This window comes from Akanthomyces muscarius, chromosome 1 (genome assembly GCF_028009165.1).
Source record: "Akanthomyces muscarius strain Ve6 chromosome 1, whole genome shotgun sequence".
Taxonomy (NCBI): Eukaryota; Fungi; Ascomycota; class Sordariomycetes; order Hypocreales; family Cordycipitaceae; genus Akanthomyces; species Akanthomyces muscarius.
Window position 1 is genome coordinate 4,186,325 of NC_079241.1, and position 24,712 is coordinate 4,211,036.

The window sequence follows — 24,712 nt, forward strand, 5'->3', positions numbered from 1 at the left end:
GAGAAGCACCGCCGCCAACTCCACTCCACTTTAAGCGGGGCGACAAGGCAAAAAGAGGCAAAAAAGAAACTTGCGGCCAGTGTGACTCGAACACACGACCTTCAGATAGGTATCTAAATCCGTAGGATTGAAGTTGGACTTCAGTCTGACGATCTCCCAGCTAATCTATGGCCGCGAGTTGTTGACAATGGTCGAGTTATTTTGCATTATATACTCACGCGAAGAGGCCCTTCTAAACGTTACAACGGAAAACTGCCAGCTTTGTTACGACTACCCTGTATGACTGGCAAGAGACAGAGAATCGACTAAAACAGGACCAACATGCGTCGCCAGTTCAAGCAGAGGTATATAAATCACCATGAATACAAGAAAGACCATTCCTTTCGTTCTTTGACGTTTTCGCGGGCGGTCAAGGTGAAGGAACAATGACCTGGGTGAATAGTCTTGCATAAGCGCACGTAGCCTTATGGCATGTGTTCTAGATGGATCATAGACGAAGTCAACTTTTATACGCGTCACAGGCATTAAACGGTAGAAATTCGCCACAGTTGAAACGGCGATTTGAGTGTCACAGCATAAATACGTCAACTGCGGCTATTGTAACATCGGGTATGAAGTCAACCAGTTCGACTTGGACTCATCCTCGGCAAACATCAACATGCATCACAAATTATTCGCGTACCCCATGCTTAAAAAGTGCTCGTGGCCAGGCGGCTTGCCGCGTTTCTCGCATCAATACGGTCGTCGTCCTCTTCCTCCGTCACGCCCACCAGGCTGGTGCGCCCAGCAGCCGCATCCTGCGGCGCATCCTCTGCCTCATTGTCCTCGGGCAGCTTGCCCATGAAGCTCGTTGAGGCGCTACGGCTCGCCGCATCCGCACGACGAGGCACGCCACTCCACGCATCGCCCTTGGGACCTTGGCTGGCGGCTAGGCTGGTGCGGCGGATTACGGGGTGCGATTCGCGGCCCAGCCGGCTCAGGCCACCAGACTGGTCAATGGCGCGAATATCGGCGCGGACGCTCTCCAGCACGGATAGCGTACGTCTCTCGGCCTCAATCTCGCGCAGAACGAATTCTCTAATGCTCAGTCGCAAGTCGGTCGCTGTCCGCGAGAACCACTTGCGGCGCTCCTGGAGCAGGTTCTGCGTTACCTTGTGGGTCTTGTTGTAGAGGTAGGCCTCCGTCTCACGCGCATCATCGAGAGCCGAAATGGCTTCGTCCACCTTTTCACGGCGCACGCTGCTGCTGGCCTTGAGGCGATCAGCGGCATTGAGCTTGCTCCTCGTGGCTTCTTGAGCCTGAATGAATTCTCTCGTGAGAATTTGTCGGTTCGTCAGGGTTTCCTTGACGATGAAGGCATCCTGCGAATGATATTGGAATGGGTCGCCAATTGTCGATGCCTCGGCGGTAGCCTGTGCGGCGTGGTAGTCTCCCACATTCTGAATAACTTTGCCCAGCTTTCTGTATGCATTGGCCAGACCAGGGTGAGGTTCCTGCACATTCATGGCTCCAAGCTTGACACCAAAATCAGACTCGGCCAGACCAAGTCCTGCAAGAGCCTTGTTAGTACTGTAGATGTAGTCATCCGTTGGCTACACATACCTCGCCGGGCCTTGACCAGCTTGTCCACCTTGTGCCCTGCATCCATGGTGCCGAGGTAAAACAGCTTGACGGCAGGACGTGCATCGGCGAGCTCGGGCGTATCGTCGGGTGGCGGGGCGAATTGCTTGAGGATCTTTCTGCGAACACCGGTAGCGGGCTGCTTCATTTTGACCAATGGGCTGTAGCCAAAGTCCGATTCGACAAAAAGTATCATCTCGTCGTCTCTCATCAAGGTTTCGTTGCTGCAGACATAGTTGAACCATCTCTGCATCAGAGCCTTGACTCGGGTCTCGTCCTCGTCGGTTCCAGCGCCTGCCGAGGTGACGGCAGGAGGGACGGCTGGCACAAAGGCATCGGGATTGGCGGAAATGAGATGCTCGGCAAGCTTCACAAACTCGGAGTGTAGGCGGCGAACGTCACGATATTGCGAAGTGCGAAATCGAGGAAGATTGGTCTGTATACCGTCAGCATGCTGCAGGAAGAGTCAATTGCTAAACACATACGTAGACATCAAATCGCAGCAACGGATCTTTCTTTCCAGTGCGCTCTAGGCCAGTGATCTTGGCCTGTAATCTATATTGAGGCTGTGGCTTATGAGTCTGTCCCTCGGTAGGCGGTGCAGGTCCCTGGCCGCGTTCAGCATTGTGTCCCTGGGGCGCGAAACCAGGATGCTGGTGGTGCGGAGGCGGCTGGTGGTGCTGAACCGGCGGCGCCGGCTGTGAATCGACAGTTTGGCTGACTTCAGACTCTTCATGGACGTGGACAGCTTCGTGGTCGGTCTCGCCTTCAGTCTCGGATGCAGTCGTGGCTGTGCCGGGCCGCTGAAAACCGTCGGCGCCGAGAGCTGGACTGCCCAGGCCGTTGGAGTCTTGCGACGAGAAGGGAAACGTGGACGAGGAGCTCTCCTGCGGGAGGCTGGCAAACGGAGGCGGGTTCCTCTTGGGCGAGGAGGTGGGAGAGTTGCCCCAGGGCGAAGCTCCCACCGGATCGTCGGTCTCGTGGATGGATGCGCTGTAGTCCATGGCACTGACGGGCCAGCAGACGGCTCGGTGACGACGGAGGGTTGGTGCGGAGTCGTCGGCGACGTCGTTGAGAACAGTCCAGCACGCAGTGAGCTGGAGAGGAGTGTATCGTCACCGTGCAGATGAGCCGAACGAGCAGCGAAGCGTGTGGCAGACAGAAGGATGGAACTGCGTGCCGGCGTGTGTGGTTTGGGGATTGACTCCAGCAGTGGTGCTCCGTGACGCAAGCTGAGAGGCTGGTCGGGCTGGCAGCTGGGTGGTGGGTGGTGGGTGGTGGATGCCAGGATGGGACGGTCTACAGGCGGGCCACCAGGCGGAGCGGCGGAGCTTGCTGGCCTGACCAAGAGCGCGCCAGGAGCGGACGACAGCGGTGCCGTCACAGGGGCTCACTCGCTGTAGACCGCCAGACAGTGCTGTTCTAGCGTGTGGCTTCAGAGTTTCCCCGATCAAGGCTAGTGCGGGGCAACCCATCCAAAAAATTGTACTGGTAGAGCTTGTTCGTTGGCCGGCTCAAACATTTTTTTCTCCAGCAATTGCGCCTACACACTACTTCACTATCTCTTGATTATATCCAAGAGTACTTCACCATGGGAAAGAAGCGCTCTAGGGAACAGGACGGCCTGTCCGGAGGTCCGTCCGACAAGGCTGCCGACAAGATGGACGAGGACAGCAGCGACGAAGAGGTAGCCGCCCACAAACCACCGCTCGGCCAAGTGGCACAGAGTTACTGACTTGAATTCTCTAGGATTTTGACATGGTCGATGTCGACTTTGAATGGTTCAACTACGACCCCGAAGTCGACTTTCACGGTGTCAAATCGCTTCTGCGACAGCTCTTCGACGTCGATGCCAACCTGTTCAACATGTCGTTCCTCGCCGACCTCGTCTTGTCGCAACCGACAATCGGCTCAACTGTCAAGGTTGACGGCAAAAATACTGACGCCTACGCCATGCTTACTGCCTTGAACACTGCTGTGCACAAGGATGCCGACACCATGAAGGACGTGCTGCAGTACTTGGTCCAAAAGGCTGGCACCAATCCTGCCCTGGCGCCCGTCGCGCAGCTCCTCAACGCCAACAAGCAGATTGGCCTCGTCTTTTCCGAGCGCTTCATCAACATGCCCTCCGAGATTGCCCCGCCTCTGTATTCGATGCTCATTGACGAGATTGAGGCCGCCGTCGAGGACAAGGAACCCTACGACTTTTCACACTACCTGATCCTGACACGCACTTATACCGAAGTCGAGTCGACGCTCGACATTGAGGACCGAAAGAAGAAAAAGGCCAAGGAGGAGGCTTCCACATTCTATTTCCATCCCGAAGATGAAGTGCTGCAAAAGTACGCGACTGCCTTTGGTGGATTCGCCTACACCAAGGAGGGCGATTCTGTTGCTGACAGCAAGCGCGCGTTCCAGGAATTGGGCATCAAGGCCCAAGGACATATGATCCTTATTGAGGCCCCCAAGTTCCAGCAAGCCATCAAGGCAGTTAATGACTACGTGAACCCTGGCCAATAAAGCCGAAAAAATAGAGAATAAACTTTGTATATATCATGACATTATTGTTTCTCATAAAGATCCTGGATTGTCTGTTTTTTGCAATTATGGAGCAGGCTCCAAGCGCTGCATCAAATATTCTACTTCGACCTCCTTTGTCAACGGAATAACATATTTCTCGTACATGGCGGCCACAGCGTCGACATCAATCTTAATATGCGACTCGGAGCCTTCCTTCAGACCAGGATCTTTGCCATAGGTGCGCGCCTTGAGACGCAGACGTTCGAAAATCTGCAGCTCGACGGCGCGATTCGTGATAGCCTCGTCGATGCCCTTGCGGTCACCCGCCCTGATAAGAGCAGTGAACTTTTCCGTCTCGGAGCGGAACTTGCTCTCGGCGACAAACTTGCCAAAGTGGATGCGCCGCGACAGCGCCTGCAGGCAGGCAATGTCGCAGGTGGCGGCTGAGCCGTAGTTCTCCTGCGTCTCGCCGCGGTCGCCGTGGCCGAAGTCGGGGCAGACGGCAGGGAGGAACTTTTCCGTGTAAAAGTCCTTGATCTTGGCGTTGACGTCGACGTCGTTGGTGTGGAGGATCTTGGGATAGTTGAGCGGCTTGAGGATGGGCTTCTGCACGGCCTGGGGGAAGTAGGGGTACTCGTCGGGAGACTCGTAGCGACGGATGAGAGACTGGAGTTTCTCCTGCTCGCTCATGTACCAGTCAAAGAAGCTGAGTTTGCTGTTGGGGATATCAAGGGCGCCAGGCACGTAGATGGTCTGTACCAGACTATGGTGAGCAATTCGGGTCCTTTGGCGCTTGAAATGTAAAGGAGTAATGCCGTTCGTACCTTGTTTAGCGCAAACTGCACACGCTCAATGAGAGCAAAAATGATGGTATCTTCGAGACGACTACCAGTGAGTGAGTCAAATGCGTGCAAGCATGTACAGGGAGCATCGGCGCACATACATGAGCTGGTAGCGGATGCGCGACAGGTCCAATGCCTGAGAGCCATCGTTCAGATCGACAAAGGAATCCATGAGAGGCTATTGCTTTTCTCTTGGACGAGCTGGGTGAGGTGTTGAGGCTGCGCAGAGTTTGGCCAAGCCAAGACGACGTTTGGAGGGGCAATTTTGTCCGAGCATCGGCTGCAGTGCCGCTCAGCTTGGGAGCTCGCATAATAAAGCACCACCTAAAATCAATGGTGGATCAGCGACGTCAGACAGGCCGACACCACTACCACGGCCCGCTGCACGACTGCGAAGGCTGCTGGAGTCCGCTGGATTTGGGGGCTAATCGTTCTTCCGCCCCAAACGCCTCTATCATCCTGACGAAGTGAGATTCGAACAAGTACTGGAAAGTTGAGATTTGAGGCATAGGATAAGTTAAGAATGACCTTAAATACGGCAATATGGAACGAGACAGCGACACACCCATGGTTCTACTCATTTGGCTCAGGCACCACGGCTTTCCTTGCTCGCTTAGGTGGTAGCCCAATACCTACCTACCTATGCGAGTACCTATGGATGTGTGCTGATACAGCGTACACATGCGCTCAACAGCCTCTCGGCAGTTTGGCTGCAATTTGATATGCCAGTGTATAGGTAGGTCACATTATTCTCTCATCTCTCTCTCTTTTTGTTTTATTTTTATCTTATCCTACCATGTACAATGCAGGCAGAGCTCCGCTCGTGGACATCTGTGCATGTCATGTACGTAGGTAAGCCCCACCATAGCTTCAGCGCTGCACTCGCTGCAAGCACCAGCTCCCTGATTGCACTGGTAGCGCTCTCCAGCAAGGCATCCCTGCGCCGGCGCTCTCCAAGCGGCCTTCTCATTGGCGCTTGGCCCCAGCCTGGCCACGCCCAGAGGCGAGGCAACCCATGGTCGCAAACTCCCTCTGACCTACGCCACTGCGTTTATCAAAGCCATTGACCAAAACGCAATTGCAGCTCAAGCTCTACGGCCTGAGTTATGGCTGACCCAGAAAGCCAATATGATTTCGCTGACGATGGTCCCGACGACGACCAGTCGCTCATTTCGGTACGCGACACCAAACTGCCTCGCTGCCTATCACAACCCCTGGGTGTCGTGTGATGGCAGCGCCGTCGTCATTCCCAGAGTGCAACTCGGTTGCTAACACGTCCCCTTCTTGTCGCTGTCGTCTGCAGACTCGTGGCCTTGAAACCTTTAGCAGAAAAATAACAACCACCGCCAGCCACCTCATGGGCCCTGTCAATGCCGAAGGCGCATCGACACACTACAAGGCCGCCATGGCCGAGGTGCACAAGCAGCTCAAGAGACCCACGGTCCAACGCAGCATGTTTGCCATGGCTAGAACTACGCCTACCGACATGGTTCGCTCCAAGCTCTCACGAGCTGAAATTCAGCACCGCGCCTTGACGACACTCCCAGACGACCTCCTCTCCAACATTCCCGACAACGACAACAGCTACTCGCTCTTCCAGGGCTTCCAGGCCAGCTTCCCCGAGCTAACAGACGAGGGCAAGAAGCATCGTCGACGCGTCTCAAGAGGCAGGAAGCTGATCGAAGATGGCACGGCCGTCTCCGAGACGCAGCGACTCAGCCAAGCCAAGAAGGAAAAGGCCGCCATGATGCACGAATTTGATTTGCTCGCTGTCCGTAAAAACATGGCCAGCAGTGAGATTCGCGAAATCGACAACAAAATCGCCAACCTCCATGGCATGCGCCGGATCATCATGGAGAGGCTGGCAGGTTTGGAGCAAGAAGAGGCGCTCCTCGAGCATGATAGTGAGCCACTCCTCGACTTTATCAACCCAACTGTCGGGTCATCTAACATGTCACAGTTCTTGACGTCGAAGGGAGAGTGGAAGCCGCTCAAGCGCTTGTTGATGAAGCCGAGGAAATAGCAAAGAACACTCCCACGAGGGACGAGGTTGACCTCGTTGGCGATGCCGACGACCACGACCCCGAATTCATGTCGCAATCCGTCTACGATAAAATACCGACTTCACCATCCAGCACACCAACGAAAAGACCCAAAAAGGTTCGCCGCCGCAAATCCATGCCCATCCTACACGAGCACTTCGAGGAGGGCTCTAGCATTCGCGAAATCCGAGCGCACAAGGACACAATCACTGCGCTCGACTTTGACGCCCCTTTCGGTGTCATGGTCACTGCCGCCCTCGATGATACTGTTCGTGTGTGGGATCTGAATGCCGGCCGTTGCATGGGCCACCTCGAAGGCCACAATGCCTCCGTCCGCACGTTGCAGGTGGAAGATAACATTTTGGCCACCGGTTCGGTAGACGCAACCATTAAGCTATGGGATCTTAGCAAATCACACTACGACCCGCAAGGCGCCGGAGGACACGGAGAGGAAGACGAAGATGCTATCGCGTTCGAGAACCCCGACGATCACCACGTTGAGCCGCCCCCGGGCAGCATGGACGACTGCGAGCTCTTCACACTGCAGGCGCATGTTGGAGAAATCACGGCTCTCCATTTCCGCGGTGATACTCTGATCTCTGGTTCGGCGGACAAGACTCTGCGCCACTGGGACTTGGAGAAGGGCCGCTGCATCCAGACGTTGGATGTCATGTGGGCAGCCGCACAGGCTTCCGCCAACCCCAGCACTTCTGATGCCGCTTGGAGGCCCACAGGCCGTTCGCAATCCAGCTCCGCTGATTTCGTCGGCGCCCTGCAGGTGTTTGAGTCGGCACTAGCGTGCGGTACCGCAGATGGCATGGTGCGTCTGTGGGATCTTCGGAGCGGGCAGGTACATAGAAGCCTGGTCGGCCATACCGGGGCGGTGACCTGTCTTCAGTTTGATGACGTGCACCTGGTGACTGGAAGCTTGGATAGGAGTATAAGAGTAAGTTGAGCAGCGAGGTACACCTTGAGGCACCAAGACTAACTGGATGATAGATCTGGGATCTGCGAACTGGGTCTATATACGACGCATATGCATACGACAACCCTATTACGAGTATGATGTTTGACGCCAGGAGGATTGTCAGCGCCGCCTGTGAGGATGTTGTCAAGGTGTACGATAAGGTAGAGGGACGGCAATGGGACTGCGGCGCGGGCGTCACGGCGGCCGAGGAGGGCATAAAGACCTCTATTGTAGAGCGCGTGCGCGTCAAGGATGGCTACATGGTAGAAGGCAGACAAAACGGTATTGTCGGCGTCTGGACGTGCTAGAATGGGACGACACGCATGCATCTTTGATATTGGTAGCCTACAAATGTGTACAATTTACTGGAGATAAAGTAGACTTGGCGCGGAGCTGCGCACGAGTTCCACGATCGCACGAATCAGCGATCTCCTGTTTGGTTTTATAGAGCACACACAAGCAATGCAGTCGAATCATGACCTTTCATCTCCTTTTATTTTAGCATGGCTTAAGGCTGCCGCCTTGGGTAGCTAGATTCGCATCCAGCGCGGGGCGATCGCTGGCATCTACAGCGCCCCGCTAAACTCAAGGCGGACGGCGTCACTGTCAAAGGTCTCGTGAACGTTTCTACTCCGTCACCAACACCGCGGGCCGTTTGGTGCGCCTATGGCCGAGCTTAATATACCCCAAACCCAGCGAAATACAATACCCGAACCTAATACTCATGGATTCATCACCGCTTATCAAGGCGCACGACCACGCGCAGGCCGCCGCCGTCGCCACCCGCCAGTCCGCCGACACCACAGTCGCCATCAACGAGCACACCCTGGCCGCGGGTGAATTTGCCCAGGCCGCCCAGAGCACGTCCAGCGTCGAAGCACTCCGCACCCTCAAACTTCTCGAGGCGCATCATCAGCAGCTCGCCGAGCTGCTCAGGCAACCGCCCGATGCGCACTCGCACGCCGGCGCCGAAGGCGACATTGACGAGAAGGCTGTCAGCGAAAAGGACGGCGACGATGCTGCTCACGCAGGCGGCAAGTCCTCGGCGGGCGATACGACGTCACCAAAATCATCCTCGTCGCCGCACATGCCAGGGCTCGCGCAGCAGCGACGCCATGCCGCGCGCGAAATGTCGTCGTCCATTGCCAGCAACCTGGCCTCGGCACGCGGCATCCGCTCCAAGTATCGCGGGCAGCCGCTGAGCCCCAGCGTATCCAACGACCAGGCGCCCGGAAATGTCGACCCGCACCCGAGGCGGGACGGCTCCAAGTCCAAGATGCAGACGCTGATGGACCACCAGCCTGGCAAGCCGACGTGGGTTCCGCCCATGCAGTCTTCAAAGTCAGACATGCGCCAGAGACTGGACTCGACGCCGCAGCAGCAAAGTCCCGAACCAAATGCCGAGGACATCGGGTACGCGCGATTCTATAATACATTCGGGAGCATCATTAATAAAATCTCTGCGCCCCTGGCATTTGCTGGCTTGCCGCTGATTCAAGAGGAGTCCATCACATCGGATCAAGAGGCGCCAGAGCCGGTGCAACAAAAGAGGAAACCAAAGACGGTCCCGTCCCCGCACGCCGAGCCGGATCTGACCAAAATATACTCCAAGGCTGCGATACGTGTTCTGGCGCGAGATGGTCATACTCATGCTCCTCACGAGTCTTTCTACGTCGTACCCACTACTGGGCACACAATGTCCTATGCGAACATTCTTAGCTACGCCGAAAAGGAGAAGCGGCGTCTGGGTGGCTCTATACATGGAAGTGCGGAATCCGCCGTCGGGGAGGAGGAGGATGACGACTTTGTAGATGCGCGCGAGCTACCTGCCACGCTATCGCCAGGAGCGAAGCGGCGAGTTGGCAAATCATCGCATACAGAACGGCAACTCAACAATACCATCGAGGAGCTGCATACAGAGAACCAATCACTGAAAGATATGCTAGACAAGCTTTCTAAGCGACTGCATACCTTTGAGGCAAGCGCACAGAGCTCCGCCATGGCCCTGGCAGAGAGCTATCGCCTTATGCGGCCCTCTTCGCCAGAAGCCTCGTCCAAGCCGGACGACGGCGCGGCTGCAGCCATGATACGCAAGAACCAGGAGATGGAGGAGCAGCTGCTGGCGGCGACGAAGCAAATGGAACGTCTAGAGAAGGATAATCGTAAGATGCAAAAAACTCTAGAAAAGTACAGAGAGAAATGGGAGCTGTTAAAAGCGGGAGCCAAAGCGCGAAGAGATGGCCAGAAGCCAGATGCTACAGAAGACGATAGCCAGAGTTAAACACTACAGCGAATGAATATATATATATATCTATCAGTGACCATACGATTCTTCTTAACCACACTAACCACAAGAACCTTGTTTGTCATTGCATGAGCTAAATGGTGGCATATATTGATGGCTGTAAGCTTTCTGTTACAACCGAGTGGAGACCTTGGCTGGACATTTCATCCCGTCAACACAACGGCACTTGGAGCTGTCTTAGCGACCAACATAAAAGCATAGCATCATGAGTGATCCTGACCTGGTCTGCCGAAACATCAAGGAGATTCTCGAACGCTACCATGAAGCCACACTCACGCTAGCGAATGCAAATGAAGGACCAGTCTCGCCCGATGCCAGCCTGCGGCTGGACGAGCTGGAGGGCGAAGGCATGGAGGACATGCTAAGCCGCCAGGCAAATTCCCTGCTTCAGGTGTATGACGCTGGCAAAGCCGGATGCTCCAGGGACAGCGCTGCTTTCGCCCGTATAGCCCTTCGGCTAAAGGACGTTGAGCTCGCGAGCCACGCCCGCCTCTACGTGTACCGTTTCGACCAGGTGCCGTTTCGCTGGCGACAAATCTACTCTGACGCGCATATTCTCACCACATTTCACATTCTGCTGGCGAACCTACCGTGGCAACGACCATTCGAAGAGCAGAAGCAGGGCTTCTTGAAGAGTTTAGACGAGGTGATTGCGCGGCTCGATCGGGCCCTCGTCACAGCCGGTGGGGGAGGCCGCGAGAGCTGGATTAACCAGACGATGAAGATGCTCCATCAAGCATGGGAGCGTATAGAGGAACCGGGTCTCGAAGGCGAATTCTCCAGTCGGGAGCCGTTTGGCCGTCCGACGCTGACGAGACCGTGCGCAAGACACCAAGGCTGGGATATCGACCGGTTTGAGAGGTACATGGAAGAGGGCCATGCAGTGGCCGTGAATACCGGCGCCGTCGGCCCTGTGCCCATTGTGTTTACAGACTTGACACGGGACGACTGGCCTGCGCTGCGCCAAAGGACGTGGTTCCGGCCAGACTACCTCTTCCGGCAGACGACTGGCGGACGAAGGCTCGTTCCAGTCGAGATTGGACGCAGCTACGTCGATGCCGGATGGGGCCAAGAGCTCCTGCCCTTCAAGGACTTTCTTGTCCGCTTCATCGACAGGACCCTCACCTCTGGCGATGCCACCGCCGCCACCGCCGCCGCCGCCGCCGACCCCGCTGCCGCCTCTGTGGCGGCGCAGCAGACCGGCTACCTCGCCCAGCACAACCTCTTTGAGCAGATCCCCGCGCTGCGCAACGACATCCTGGTTCCCGACCTCTGCTGGGCCGCCGCGCCGAGCCAGCACCCCCTGACAGGCGCCGCGAAGCCCAAGCTCCCGCTGCCGGAGCTCAACGCCTGGTTCGGCCCGCCCGGCACCATCACGCCGCTGCACACGGACGGCTACAACAACCTCCTGTGCCAGGCCGTAGGCGCCAAGTACGTGCGGCTGTACCCGCCCCAGGCGGACAAGTACATGCGGCCCATGTCGAGCGATGAGAATGGCGTCGATATGAGCAACACGAGCGCCATTGACCTCGGCGCCATCGAGGGCTGGGACGGGGGCCCCGATGCGGATGTGAGCGACGATGAAGAGACGAAGAAGTATATACAGGAACAAAGGGACAGCCTAGAGGGCGTCGAGTACTTTGAGTGTATACTGGAGCCTGGCGATACGTTGCTGATACCCGTGGGCTGGTGGCATTGTGTGCGGAGCTTGAGCGTTAGCTTCAGTGTCAGTTTTTGGTGGAATTGATCTTTATTTTTCCTTTCCTTGGGACGAGGCTTTGATGAAGACATGATTTATGATGAATAGACGAGAGAGAAATTATCGTTGAACCGGACTTAGAGCCACGATGGTTATATATTTTGTGTCAACTGCGACATGTGTGTGTGTGTGTGTGTGTCTGCACAGCGGTATTGTATTAACGCTTCAACTTTGTTCTCCTCCACATTGCATGTATCTGGTGAGCAGATTTGCCATTTGTAGGATTCATATAAATAAGAAAAAGCATGAAAGTTCAACTCCTTTCCCAATGATATTATCGGCACCTTTTTTCCTTCATTTTTTTTTTTGTTTTCCTTTTTTTATATTTATATATCTTGCTTCTACCATTCGAGAGGCTCCTTGATGGGCTCACCGCGATTCGTCTTGGCGACGGGCACGGGCTTGGCAGCGAGCTTGCCGCCCTGGCCCTTGCGGCGGAGGTACGCGGAGCCGTCGAGCCAGGGGGTGTCGGCCGTCATCTGCTGCTCAAAGGCGGCAATCTTGTCCTCCATCTGCATGGTGAGGCCAATGTCGTCGAGGCCGTTGACGAGGCAGTGCTTGCGAAACTCCTCGACGTCGAAGCGGCAGATGGTGTCGCCGGCGGCCGTCTTGAGCAGCTGGGCGGGCAGGTCGACCTGGACCTCGCGGCCGGCGCGGGCCTCGGCGGCGACGGCGTCGAGGTCGGCCTTGTTGGTGACGGCAATGGGCAGCATGCCGTTCTTGAACATGTTGTTGAAGAAGATGTCGGCAAAGGAGGGGGCGACGACGGCCTTGATGCCAAAGTCGAGGAGCGCCCAGGGCGCGTGCTCGCGCGAGGAGCCGCAGCCAAAGTTCTCGCCGGTGCAGACGAGGATCTTGGCCGCGCGGTAGGGCTCCTGGTTGAGGACAAAGGCCGGGTTCTCGGAGCCGTCCTCGTGGTAGCGCAGGGCGTTGAAGAGCGCGCTGCCGAGGCCGGTGCGCTTGATGGTCTTGAGGAACTGCTTGGGGATGATGGCGTCGGTGTCGACGTTGGCCTTGTCGAGCGGCGCGGCGATGCCCTTGAGAGTGAGGAACTTGTCGAGCGCGGCGCCGCCGCCGGTGCCGGCCTGGGTGTTGGTGTGCGGGAAGTTGTCCTCGGGCTGGTCGGCAATGGCCTCGCGCTCGGCGGCGTCGTCGACGACGCGCTCGTCGACATGGGGCTTGCCGGTGGCGGCGGGGGTCTGGCTGGCCGCGACGTGCGGGCTGTCCGTGTAGTTGGAGAGCTTGCGCACGTCGGCGAGCTTGCCGACAATGGCGGCGGCGGCGGCCATGACGGGCGACATGAGGTGAGTGCGGCCGCCGGCGCCCTGTCGGCCCTCAAAGTTGCGGTTCGAGGTGCTGGCGCAGCGCTCCTTGGGCGACAGGATGTCGGGGTTCATGCCGAGGCACATGCTGCAGCCGGCCTCTCTCCACTCGAAGCCGGCGTCGATGAAGATTTGATCGATGCCCTCCTCCTCGGCCTGCTTCTTGACGAGACCGGAGCCGGGGACAACCATGGCAGCCTTGATGTTGGACGCAATCTTCCTGCCCTGGACGACGCGGGCCGCCGCACGCATGTCCTCAATTCGGGAGTTGGTGCACGATCCGATGAAGACCTTGTCGACGGGGATCTCCTCGAGCGGCGTGCCGGCCGTGAGACCCATGTACTCGAGCATGCGACGGCCGGCAATCTTCTTGGACTCGGTCGCAAAGGTCTCGGGGTCCGGGACGACGCCGGTGATGGGGACGACGTCCTCGGGGCTGGTGCCCCAGGTAATGGTGGGGATAATGTCCTTGCCGTCGATGAAGACGTCAATGTCGTACTTGGCGTCGGGGTCGGACTGCAGGGCGCGCCAGTAGGCCACGGCGCGGTTCCACTCGTCGGAGCCGTACTTGGGCGCGAGGGGCCGGCCCTTGAGATACTCAAAGGTGATGTCGTCGGGCGCGACCATGCCGGCACGGGCACCACCCTCGATGGACATGTTGCAGATGGACATGCGGGCCTCCATGCTGAGGCTTCGGATGACGGAGCCGCAGAACTCAATGACGGCACCGGTGCCGCCGGCGGTGCCGATCTTGCCAATGGCGTGGAGGACAACGTCCTTGGAGCTGACGCCCGGGGCGAGCTCGCCGTCGACCTGAATGCGCATGTTCTTGCTGCGCTTGGTGATGAGGCACTGCGTGGCGAGGACGTGCTCGACCTCGCTGGTGCCGATGCCAAAGGCCAGCGAGCCAAAGGCGCCGTGCGTCGAGGTGTGCGAGTCGCCGCAGACCATGGTGGTGCCGGGCAGCGTGAAGCCCTGCTCGGGACCGATGACGTGCACGATGCCCTGGCGCTTGTCGCCGAGGCCAAAGTAGGTCAGGCCAAAGTCCTTGACGTTTTCTTCCAGGGTGACGCATTGTGTGCGGGAGTCGTCCTCTTCGATGAAGCTAGCAATGTCCTTCATGTTTTTGCGGGAAGTGGTAGGGACATTCTGTGAACATGGGCATATCAGTACTCTGTGCCGAGGCGCAACATGTGCGATGACTTACATGGTCGGTAGTGGCCAGGGTGCAGTCTGGTCTGCGAACGGCACGACCGGCATTCTTGAGGCCCTCAAAGGCTTGCTGTGGTATTGTTAGTTTTACTCTTTCGTCCAATCGAGGCCTGCTGAAAATGAGACAAGCCTGCGACGGAGGTAGCGTACGGGAGAGGTGACTTCGTGGACCAAGTGGCGATCTGGAGGGGTAGAGGTTAGCTTGGTGCCGCCAGCGACAAGTAGAGGGGTCAGACTGTGGCAGACATACCGATGTAAAGCAACAGAGTACCATCGAGCTTCTCGTCGACAATGTGCTTGGAGAGCACCTTGTCGTAGAGGGTTTGCGGTTTTGACACTGATTCAGGCATTCTGGCTGTGTGAATTGGAGAGAGTTTGGAGAGAGGGGAAGAGATGGGAAAAAGAGGCAAAATCAGGGTTTTGCGGAGGAAAGGAAGTTGGACGAAGGAGGATGAGAGTTTTGGTGGGGGTGGTGATGTCGGGGAACGGCTGGGTATCTAATCAAGCCGAGCTGTGGTGCTGTCCCTGTTAGGGTGATTTTAGTGCACCTAGCTGTTCAACTTGGTTGGATTGCAGAAGCCTGTTTGAGATGGAAGGGGATGGTGTTGTTGAAGAAGAGCAGTCCAATTGCCAGGCCACAACAATCAATGGATGCAAAAGCAAAGGGTAGAGGATGAGATAAAACTATAAAAGTGTAAAGTAATAAAAAAAAATGAAAGAGGGCTCCGGTGCTCTTTTATGAAACCCCATCGCCAGGTAAAAAGGCTACCGAAGGCATTCGCAGCGCCGGCCTCGGCGGCTCCGATGATCGGAGGGGCAGCCTCTGCAAGCTCTACAGCGCTGGGAGGGCTCCGAATCGGCGCCGCGTTGGCGGCCAGGCTGGCTACGTAGGTAGGTAGGCTTGTGATCGCGGGGCACCTTGGGCGGGCGGATTGCTAATGGTTGCCTGACATTGGTTGGCTCGCCCCATTTAGCGGTTGATTCCCCCCCCAACCCCCCTGTATGCTGAGCTGATGGAGGCGGACCGCTGTCTTGCCTCGAGTTCCAGTGGCTGCCTCGACTCGTATTGGGGACCGGTGCGACTTCTCACCACGCCGTGCGAGTAGGTACCAACTGGTACGTAGATTACCTACCAGCACTTGCACAACGATCTGGGTACCCCGCTGCCAGGACTCATGTTACTCCGCCTACTCCGGACTGCCTCGTACTTGTATAACCTGAATAACAAGTAATTGGTATTGTTTCCTGCGGTGGCTTAGGCGTAGCATACGTTTATTCCACTAGACAAAGTCAACATATAAATGTCAAATTAGCGGAGCATAGGTAGCCACGTAGCTACCAGTTGGAGTGTTGTATGGGACATGGGCTGACTTATTGTGGCCGTCTGAGAGGTGGTTTATGGCCAATTTTACGTCATCAGTCAAGTATACCCTGTGCGTAGAATCCATCTTGGTCGTGAGTAGTACATTGTTGTCTAAAGCTATTCTTCCGGCTCCTCGTGCACCACGTCGCTGAGCTTCCCCATTCGCCCATCTGCACGTACCCTAATCACCGATCATCATCCAAGGCTCGGTATTCTGACACACTTCACCATCCGGACAGTGGCATTACGTTACCTCCAAACACCCTAACTGCGCCATACAGGAAGCCTCCCAGTACCTTCGTCTCGCGCAAACCCCATACAGCCAATGCTGTGGCCACTATCGCACCAGGGACAGCCAATACCAGAACAACTACGTCCAAGGCTGTAGTCTGTTTCTTGGCGTGTCTCTCCCAAAGTGTAGAGTAAGGATCAAAAACTGGCCAGACCACTTTGCAGTATATCTCCGCCACTGCTACAAAAGGCCCAAGAGTGCAGTCGAATACGGTGGCGGCCTGGGCCATCTGCTTTGCTTGTACAGCTCTTGCCTTAGCGGAACGAGGCGCGATGGCGCCGTCTTCGATGAGATGCGCCGGAAAGCTTCCGGGAATCTATTTCAACGTCAGTCCAGTCTACCTCCTAGATCAGGTCGCAGCATGAACCTACTCGTAGACATTCGCTGCATCCACCGCAGTGATTGGGCTTCGTTCTTGTCAGGGCACTCAGCGCAGCTGTTCCTCTCTTTTTCTTTCGCTCTTCTATGTATGCTACTTTCAGCATCACCTTTGGCGCCGGGTGAGAGTCTGTCTGACTCTGGTTGGCTTTGGACGGCTTCGGCTCGGTGCTCTCGCTGTCGTCGTCGGCCTTTTTCTGGCGCAGTTGCAGCCGATTTGCGGCCCGCGTGGTTTTCATAGTATGCTGTTTGGCGCCCGGTTGGTAATTTACCGATACCGCGAGAGTGGTATCTTTCGGTGTAGCTGTTTGCGTGTCCGCGGTCTTCGATGAATCGCTCAACTTGTTCTCTGGGTAGGATCCTGTTGGTTTCTCGAGCTCTTTTGCTACCAGCGCGTCGTAGTGCTTTGACGGCGCCCCGGCTTTCAATCGGAAAGAGCCAGTAGTGATGGTGATGTGTGTGTAGGCAGATTGATCCTTTGAGTCGGCGTCTTTCATCGTGGAATTCGGTATGTCGTTCGTGGTCACTGCTTGAGCGCTCACACTGTGACTTCCCTCGTTCTCTGTGCCGGTCTCCGTAGACTCTAGGTTTAGAACTCCGTTTCTCAACACACTCATATCCTGGTATATTCTGTCTGGTGTCAAGACTGTACCCACGTCGCCCACCGTTTGGAGGGACTCCTGATGCTTGATAGTCGGGAGGCTCGACGGTGTGGTCTTGGCTGGCTTTATTTGCTGGGCGGCGCCGTCGATCCATATGCCGACGGTAGGCGAAGCTGTCGGGGTTCTCGCTTGTTCTTCTCTTCTCAGTATATGCTTCCTGGTCATGTTTTGTATGCGATTCTGTGTGTTTTCCATGATAACGTTCGGCAAACACTTTTTTGTTCGCAGAGAATTGGTCAGCTCGCGAAAAGCTTTGCGTGTCGCGGTTCTGTGCCCAGGTTTGTTCGATTTTCCGCCTGAATCCTCTAGATTGTTTTGTTGCTTCCCTAAAAAAGCCTGCGATTTCGAGTCTGTGATATGGCCTTGGCCGGTTGGGACTTGAGAGGTTGGAGAAACTCCGCCAGACGACTCTTGCTTTGAAGACATCCCCTGACCAGCTCTCTTGGACCGAAAGGAATGATCAAAACTAATTCCATTCTCGAACAATTCTAATGCTGCACCAGACACATCCACTAGGCTGCGCTGGTGCGGAGTGCGCACAACAGTGCCACATGATTCCTAGTCATTTTGGCCAGTTGAATCGAGACTCTCGCAAGAACTTATCTGTGCATGTGAATCCTCTAAATTAATCAGATTTCCTTGACGCTGGTGAGTAGTAGCGTTGATCTGAGAATCAGTAGAGTCTTCTGCATAGATCTGTTAGTATTAGATCATGTGAGAGTGGAAACGTCACAAACGAGCTGGTAAATGAAGCTGCTGGCACGACAGCTTGTCGATGACTGGATCCTTGATAATTGACCACTCTTTCGTGTGGCGGCGCCACATGAGCTGGTTTGCCAGTACTTCGGCTTCCTGCTTGCTCTTCTCCATCCGTCGGAGCTCGTCCTCGCGGGCCTTGAGAAGCATTATCTTCTGTTCTTTCTCTGTCATCTCTTGATCGATAGATCCAGTCGTAGAAATTAGTCCGACGTGCGCCCCCAATGCCGTCACAGCGCTTGGGTGACTCTCTTCGCTATCCGTTGGGGTCTCAACGTCCATACGACCTGTCTCAGGATTGACACCTTGGACCCCGAGATAGTCGCCACTCTCCTTCAAAGCTCTTCTTTCTCGCTTGGCCTGCTTGCGTAGCCGAAGCATGTGGTCTGTTCTTGCAAGATCACTGTCCAGAACATGGGTGGCGACGGAGTCTGCTCTTGGGGGAGTCTTGAAGTCGGGAGCCTCGTAAACTGATTTGTCTTTATTCGCAAGCTCGTTGGGCATCCAGTCAACGTTGGTATTGTCATGACTGAAGTTAATCTCTGGAAGATTGAAGCGTGCATCGTGCTTCTTTCGCTGTGTATCAGGCAAGTTAAAGCGTATGCTGTGCTTCTTCCTTGGTGTATCTGGTAATTCTTCATTTGAAGCTTGTTGACTGTGGAGTTCTTTTGCCGTGTTCCAGCGAACTATAGTATCCGAATGCATGCTTCCTTCGACGTAGGAGCCGCCTGCCATGGTAGATCTTTCTCGCGAACGCGCTGATGGCTTACGGCTTGACTCGGATGCTTCCCAAAAGCCTTTGGCTCGTACAGTACCTCCTCGTTCGATTCGTTTGCTGGGGAATATATGGCGAGCCCATCCGCCCTAGGATGCAGTGCGCCTCTTCTCTTCCTGACTCGTTGATTCTCTGTATGGCTGCGTTTGGTGCTTTTTTAATGCGACTGGTGCCGATGGTGAAACTTTGGGGCCCAAAAAGTGCGGCATGGTGGCGAGTGATATTTGCAGCAGTGCCAGCAGCCGGCAGGAACGGCAGGTAACAAGACAGGCAACCGTTAACTTCGAGAATACAGTAAAAGAGTGACGTGCATGGCAGAGAGGCCCAGTGCACGGCGACTCAAAAGTGTAAATACCGCTATAACTGTTACATCATGTATAGAAACAGTTGGCAAGTTGCATGCCTGGTACGCCATGCAGGGATTCATCGAACTTGCCATCTATCTGTCTCAAGAGGCAGGTACCAGAGGCCTTGTCTGACATCCTTGTTGGACAGGTAACGCATGACATTCACGCAAGTCTTCGCGAAATTAATCGCTGACAATAGTACACGGTCAGTTATGGTGGTTTGGATATTTAAATTACAAATAGAAGTAAATGGCGCTACCATCTTGGGCGCTGGCTCTCCTGCTGCGTGGATCTCCCCGAACCGCGTATATCCGACGTTGTTGCACCAAGCGACTTCCGGCTTTCCGAGTGTTTAAGTGGACTGCTTGCTCGAACTCGTTCCTCATACGCTGCCATCTCCCGGGACGTTCGTGGTGATTGGTGCTGAAGTGGGCTGTGCAAATTATTAAGGCTGTATGTGTGCTTTAATGGCGAATGGTCGTATATCGGGACACCAGATGATGCAGAGGCAAGAGACCTGTTTAAATTGTTCGTCGAGGCAGCAGCGGGTAAGCGGCCAGGCGTAGGCATGCTATTGCGAAGGCCTGAGCTGCGAACAACAGACGGCACATGACTGAACGAGTCCGACCGACGACCGGATGGTGTGAATAGATTTGGCTTGATGGCGCTCGGGCGAGGAGGTACAGACTCCTCTTCGTCAATATGTGGGTTCCCGTGCGTCTTGAATGAGCGACGAATGAGTGTAGTTGGCGTGCCCGTCTCGACAATGTCCTCCGTGCTTGAGCCAGTGTCGATGGATGCCTGGACACCGACATCGCGCACAATAGGATGCATTAATGGATGGACGAATTTGGTGTCATACTCATGCATAACTTCTTTCTGAATAATAGAGTTATCTTTGCCTTGCTGCGTAAACTTGGAGAAGAAGAACAGCAGCTGCGCAGACAAGATGATTTGAAGGACCAATGTGTTGAACACAGTAACGCTGGGTCGGGGGTCCAACGAGGCAAGAGGAAGGAACATGGCGTATACCAAGACATGTACTGGCCCGAACAAGCAAAACAGGCGTAGCGAGATTGGCAAAGGATCCCATACTGCGAGCTCCCACACATCGCGCTTCTTATCGGGATGGGCCCTGCTCTCTGCTGTGTCAGGTGTAATCAGGTTGGCAAGGAGTCGAAGCGGCGAAGAAGTGGCTGGTGAGCCTTGCACCGGAACTCTGCGAGCCGACGGCGTGCCAGGCTGCACGTCAATGTTGGCCGCAAACATCCTATACTTGCGAGTGCGCGTTAAAGTGTACACGCCGTTGGTGATTGCAAATGCACCCAGGCCCCAGATGATAGAATTGACCTATTGGGAAAAAATCAGCATTGACATATATGACAGTTTGGATGAGACGGTCAGTCGTACCATCAGCGAGAGCCAGAGTGACTTGTCTTCGCCACCAAAAACGTCATCTGCGGGTGGTGCTGAACCCGAGTTTGCGCGCGCGAGGAGAAAAACAAAATTCAGTGCCAATCCAAGCTGCGTGCCGGCATTTTCAGAGTCCCAGTCGCGAGTCTCGAGTTCTTCCGATAGCCAGAGCAGAAAATCCATTGGGTTCAAGAGCGCCGAGAGGCGCTCGAGAAGCGGCTTGCGGCGCACAAGACGAGGCATCGTTGTCCTGAGTGCGACAAGTTGACGGCAAGAAATAAATCGGTATGGAGACCGGCTTCTGTCTCGTCAATCCAACAGGCGATATTTGGTGATGACCCCGCCGTTGGTGAGAGACTGCTGTCGAAGCGAGTGCACGTTGCAAGAGCTCTGATTGTTTATTTGTGAATGAGAGCTCTGGCTGGTTGTCAGGCACCACCAAAGTCTAGCGCCGCTTTAAATTAGACCTGGCGGAGTTGTGCGACACTGCAGCCTCTCTAGCGCAATGCGCAATAAAGCGGCAGCGAAGTGCGGCCAGGTTGGCTTGAAGCTTGGTGGGGCGCCTCTGTTTGGTGCCTCTGAGGCTGCTGGCAGGCTGCAGCCGTGGAGACTCGGAGCAGCGACATCACCTCTACCTGCAACACCTAGCTCTACTGTTCCAGACCAGCAGTGTAGCAGCCCCCGATCATGTCGTCGCAAGCAGATTACAAGGACCGCCAGTTTCTGGCTGTGATTGGTGACGAGGTGCGCTGCCGGCGTTGACGAGCGCCAACGGGTGAGACGGGACCAAGCATGGCTAACTGTTAGCAGGACTCTGTTACGGGATTGCTGCTCGCTGGCATCGGGGTGAGTCGCAGATGAACAAATGACAGTCAGTACGGAGATGGCTAATGGTACTATAGCATGTTACGACCGGTGGTGACGGCCAGAAGAACTTCCTCGTCGTGGACAGCAAGACCGATACGCAAGCCATCGAATCCGCCTTTGAACGGTTTACCGAAGAGCGCAAGGATGTCGGCATTGTTCTGATCAACCAACATGTACGGCCACCTAGCTTTGATTTTCCTTCTGCAGGAACCGGATCGCTAATGTTGGCCTGATAGATTGCCGACCGCATACGTCATCGTGTCGATTCCTACACCGCGGCTTTCCCTACAATTCTTGAAATCCCTAGCAAAGACCACCCATACGACCCTGAGAAGGACAGTGTATTGAGACGTGTGCGCCGTCTATTTGGCGAGTAGATTTGTACTTGGGTCGACGCTTGCTGCGTGGCGTTTTCCTAGCTCTGTACGGCATGATATACATACAATGATTCCGCACTACCACTACGGACGTGGTAAAATGCTTTGGGTGACCTGCCGCAGGACGCTTGTAGAGATGATTCTATATGCTTCATTCAAGTTATGACTACTGGCAAATTATAAAAAGATGGTGACGCAAACGGAACTTGGTAGAGAACTCCAGGGTAGTCGACTGATGCAAACAGAATTCGCTAGCATAAGGCACATTAATCTAAAATAGCAGGTGGTCAATTACAACTCGTTGTTGTTGAAGAAACCCATCCCACCGATCGCAAAAGCGACGGTAGCAGTCAGGCAAGTGATGTGGGTATCGTCGGCGTTGAAGACATCAGCGAGGACGGTGTATTTGCCCTGGTCCATTGTTAGCTATCCGGGTATAAGACCCCGATCGAGAGGAGTCAGACGTACAGGAGGGATTTCAACGGGAAGCTTGACAGTCTTCTCGATGGTCTGGTCGCCCTCCTCAATAGGGCACTTCATGTCGACATTTCCGAACTGCTCGCAGAGATCGGCGGTGGTAGTCAGGAGCTTGATGAGGCCATACTTGACGGTGAGCTTGACGTAGGCGCCCTCCTCAATCTTTTGCTTGACGGTGCCGCTGGCCTTGATGAGGAGCTCTTGACCACTGATGACATGTTAGCACGTATAACAGGAACGAAGTAGCTGACTTTATCTGTCGCCGTAGGTCAAATGCACTGCGACATGCGGCGTGCGGCGTGCGGGGATAGGAAGCCAGAGAAAACGTACGCCTTGGGAGGGTTGGGAGTGAGGTCAACGTTCTTGATGGTGATGAGGTCGGAGCTGTGGTCGCCCTGGCAGAGCTCGAGAGGTGATTCGCCGGGGATCTTGTTGTTGTCGTCCAAGATGCTCAGGGCCGTTGCCGGCGCGAGGCAGACGCTGAGCAGGCCGATGGCGGTGGAGAACTTCATCGCGGTGTTCGGCGGGGAGAAGAAACGTGTGTAGAGGTATGGGGGTATCGAGAGGGATGTGCGATGTCAAAAGTACCTGCTGGATGATACAGATTGCGTTGAGAAGCGGTGCTGGTGCGATGACGATACCACTGTTGAGCCTGAATGAAGCCTCGTTTGCAGGAACCACAGCGGCTGGTTGTTGGGCGGGTGCGTCATGGGACCCAAGCTCCACTCTCATTGGATCTGAGGCAGCCCACTCTTGTCACTGGCCTCTGCCCGCCGGTGGTTCAATGCAAGTCAGTGACAGACTTGCCGTCGCACTTGGCGGCTGTTTTACAGAATACCATTTCTTTCTTTTTAACATGAAACGATTTTTCCAGCCATTGCTAGATGCCTGGGTGGGGAGAGCGTTACTTTGTTCTCCGGCAGCCTTGCTCCCCCGGATACGTCACAATTTCACAAGGTGTTTGCGGCTGAAGCGTCCGCCAATGCTGCCTGAAATTGCAGCCCCAGGCAGCAGGAAGGCGCACGGGCCCGACAGTGCCTACCTATATATTCACCAGGCGCGCCGCCATCTTTCAAATTTTTTCCTTTCCTCTTCATACTTACCTTGTTCCAGTGCCCCGAGATCACGAAGACGGGGCACTAGTTTGAGAGGCCTGCATTGCACAGCGCGGCGTCGACTCATGCTCAATTGTCCTTCGGGGCCATTGGGGGCGGAATTTTTGCTTTCATTCTCTTTCATTGTGGTTCGGAGCTATATGCTGCGACATGAAGAAGGACGTACCAGGACTGGGATAGTTGAATGAGGGACAAGGGGGGATGCACGAAGCAGCGCCACGACTTGAAATTAAGAAGGGTTAGGCATAAATCGTTGAATGGGCTTCTCGTTTGTGCTGGGGCCAACGAGACCAGGTGCAGAGCCAGGAGTCAGACAAATTACGACATAACGCATGGGAATGTAACGCGTATTGCGCTAAAGTTATGCTCGAGCCAACTTGTTTTTTTATATAGATTTGACTAAAAAGTTACTTCGGCCACGGAGGATCGAGACCATGATTCGGCTCGATCCTGACATAAGGGAGAGTCGCCGTGATGAAACAGTGCCGCGTTAGCCTGGTGCTCCAGGAAGTTGGGCTCGGTACCGCGATTTGTGAGCAGCGCAGTCGCCACATGGCGACTCTGGCTGGCCAGCGATTGTGCTTTAGCCGTCTCTACAAATTCTGGAGGAAGCATAGGATTTAATGAGATCGGTCGAGTTCTCCAGGGCTCGTTGGCTACGATAGTCGAGTCGTTCGCATCGTGTCGAGCACATGACAGATACGATGCCAGCGCGGCAATGACAGCAACGGCTGCGAGTAGGAACAGTACTTCGTACAAGATTCGCGAGAGCGAAAGACAGCGGGCACAAGGGGTTGGCAGACTGCTGGCGAAACCTCGAGGCTAAATAGCAGCAAGAGAAACGTGGTGGTTGTCCCCGCTTGCGTCCGCCCACCCTGAACTCGTTCGCTGCCTCTGCCATTCCTGGGACTTTGGCTGCTCTCGGCTGTTGGCCCTGACTCCTTTAGTAAGATCACCGACCGATGACTATTCGATTCCGTCTACGATGTTTGCAGAAACAAATGGATGCGGCGATGAGCTGCTAAATTCGCCACGTTTGCCACTAGTTATGGTCGACAATAGCTACCAGTTGTCGGCCTGATTTGAGCTTTCGCGCCAATCTTGACAAACAACTCAGGCGTGGCGAATCGAGTCAGCCGGAGCAGTGCTTCGCTTCGTCTCGAGTTGGCTTCGCATAGGCTTCGCATAGGCTTCGCATAGGCTTCGCAAGTGCTGTCTACGTCAAAAAGTAAAGAAGACCAAACACTTGGGGTATTCATTCGTGGCTCGTAGGCAAGCGGCTGTGACGGGCGGGGGCGAGA

At 55.2% G+C, this 24,712-nt stretch overlaps 12 protein-coding genes across 12 annotated transcripts; 5 read left to right on the top strand and 7 right to left on the bottom strand.

The window, feature by feature from the left end:
- Nucleotides 1–689: 689 nt before the first annotated feature.
- Nucleotides 690–2,624, bottom strand: LMH87_006414 (uncharacterized protein; the record flags this gene model as incomplete). Its single annotated transcript, XM_056204297.1, has 3 exons — nt 690–1,549; nt 1,603–2,056; nt 2,106–2,624. The coding sequence occupies 3 exons, from the start codon at nt 2,622–2,624 to the stop codon at nt 690–692; spliced, it is 1,833 nt and encodes a 610-aa protein (XP_056059667.1).
- Nucleotides 2,625–3,211: 587 nt separating this feature from the next.
- On the top strand, nt 3,212–4,140 carry LMH87_006415 (uncharacterized protein; the record flags this gene model as incomplete). The annotated part of the gene is made up of 2 exons (XM_056204298.1): nt 3,212–3,307; nt 3,370–4,140. 2 exons carry the CDS (start codon nt 3,212–3,214, stop codon nt 4,138–4,140), a joined length of 867 nt encoding a protein of 288 aa, XP_056059668.1.
- Nucleotides 4,141–4,224: 84 nt separating this feature from the next.
- Nucleotides 4,225–5,154, bottom strand: LMH87_006416 (uncharacterized protein; the record flags this gene model as incomplete). Its single annotated transcript, XM_056204299.1, has 3 exons — nt 4,225–4,893; nt 4,965–5,025; nt 5,084–5,154. 3 exons carry the CDS (start codon nt 5,152–5,154, stop codon nt 4,225–4,227), a joined length of 801 nt encoding a protein of 266 aa, XP_056059669.1.
- A 550-nt stretch (nt 5,155–5,704) lies between these two features.
- On the top strand, nt 5,705–8,299 carry LMH87_006417 (uncharacterized protein; the record flags this gene model as incomplete). The annotated part of the gene is made up of 6 exons (XM_056204300.1): nt 5,705–5,718; nt 5,792–5,830; nt 6,106–6,157; nt 6,286–6,886; nt 6,943–7,970; nt 8,024–8,299. The coding sequence occupies 6 exons, from the start codon at nt 5,705–5,707 to the stop codon at nt 8,297–8,299; spliced, it is 2,010 nt and encodes a 669-aa protein (XP_056059670.1).
- Nucleotides 8,300–8,715: 416 nt separating this feature from the next.
- On the top strand, nt 8,716–10,272 carry LMH87_006418 (uncharacterized protein; the record flags this gene model as incomplete). The annotated part of the gene is made up of 1 exon (XM_056204301.1): nt 8,716–10,272. The coding sequence occupies one exon, from the start codon at nt 8,716–8,718 to the stop codon at nt 10,270–10,272; it is 1,557 nt and encodes a 518-aa protein (XP_056059671.1).
- A 229-nt stretch (nt 10,273–10,501) lies between these two features.
- On the top strand, nt 10,502–12,043 carry LMH87_006419 (uncharacterized protein; the record flags this gene model as incomplete). The annotated part of the gene is made up of 1 exon (XM_056204302.1): nt 10,502–12,043. The coding sequence occupies one exon, from the start codon at nt 10,502–10,504 to the stop codon at nt 12,041–12,043; it is 1,542 nt and encodes a 513-aa protein (XP_056059672.1).
- A 353-nt stretch (nt 12,044–12,396) lies between these two features.
- LMH87_006420 (uncharacterized protein) lies at nt 12,397–14,939 on the bottom strand (the record flags this gene model as incomplete). The annotated part of the gene is made up of 4 exons (XM_056204303.1): nt 12,397–14,526; nt 14,585–14,659; nt 14,740–14,771; nt 14,840–14,939. The coding sequence occupies 4 exons, from the start codon at nt 14,937–14,939 to the stop codon at nt 12,397–12,399; spliced, it is 2,337 nt and encodes a 778-aa protein (XP_056059673.1).
- A 1,237-nt stretch (nt 14,940–16,176) lies between these two features.
- Nucleotides 16,177–17,479, bottom strand: LMH87_006421 (uncharacterized protein; the record flags this gene model as incomplete). Its single annotated transcript, XM_056204304.1, has 2 exons — nt 16,177–16,560; nt 16,616–17,479. 2 exons carry the CDS (start codon nt 17,477–17,479, stop codon nt 16,177–16,179), a joined length of 1,248 nt encoding a protein of 415 aa, XP_056059674.1.
- Nucleotides 17,480–17,842: 363 nt separating this feature from the next.
- On the bottom strand, nt 17,843–18,544 carry LMH87_006422 (uncharacterized protein; the record flags this gene model as incomplete). Its single annotated transcript, XM_056204306.1, has 2 exons — nt 17,843–17,970; nt 18,022–18,544. The coding sequence occupies 2 exons, from the start codon at nt 18,542–18,544 to the stop codon at nt 17,843–17,845; spliced, it is 651 nt and encodes a 216-aa protein (XP_056059675.1).
- Nucleotides 18,545–19,683: 1,139 nt separating this feature from the next.
- On the bottom strand, nt 19,684–20,818 carry LMH87_006423 (uncharacterized protein; the record flags this gene model as incomplete). The annotated part of the gene is made up of 3 exons (XM_056204307.1): nt 19,684–19,733; nt 19,795–20,512; nt 20,573–20,818. 3 exons carry the CDS (start codon nt 20,816–20,818, stop codon nt 19,684–19,686), a joined length of 1,014 nt encoding a protein of 337 aa, XP_056059676.1.
- Nucleotides 20,819–21,262: 444 nt separating this feature from the next.
- On the top strand, nt 21,263–21,819 carry LMH87_006424 (uncharacterized protein; the record flags this gene model as incomplete). Its single annotated transcript, XM_056204308.1, has 4 exons — nt 21,263–21,319; nt 21,386–21,421; nt 21,478–21,615; nt 21,679–21,819. 4 exons carry the CDS (start codon nt 21,263–21,265, stop codon nt 21,817–21,819), a joined length of 372 nt encoding a protein of 123 aa, XP_056059677.1.
- Nucleotides 21,820–22,110: 291 nt separating this feature from the next.
- On the bottom strand, nt 22,111–22,808 carry LMH87_006425 (uncharacterized protein; the record flags this gene model as incomplete). The annotated part of the gene is made up of 3 exons (XM_056204309.1): nt 22,111–22,230; nt 22,288–22,504; nt 22,627–22,808. 3 exons carry the CDS (start codon nt 22,806–22,808, stop codon nt 22,111–22,113), a joined length of 519 nt encoding a protein of 172 aa, XP_056059678.1.
- Nucleotides 22,809–24,712: the final 1,904 nt, after the last annotated feature.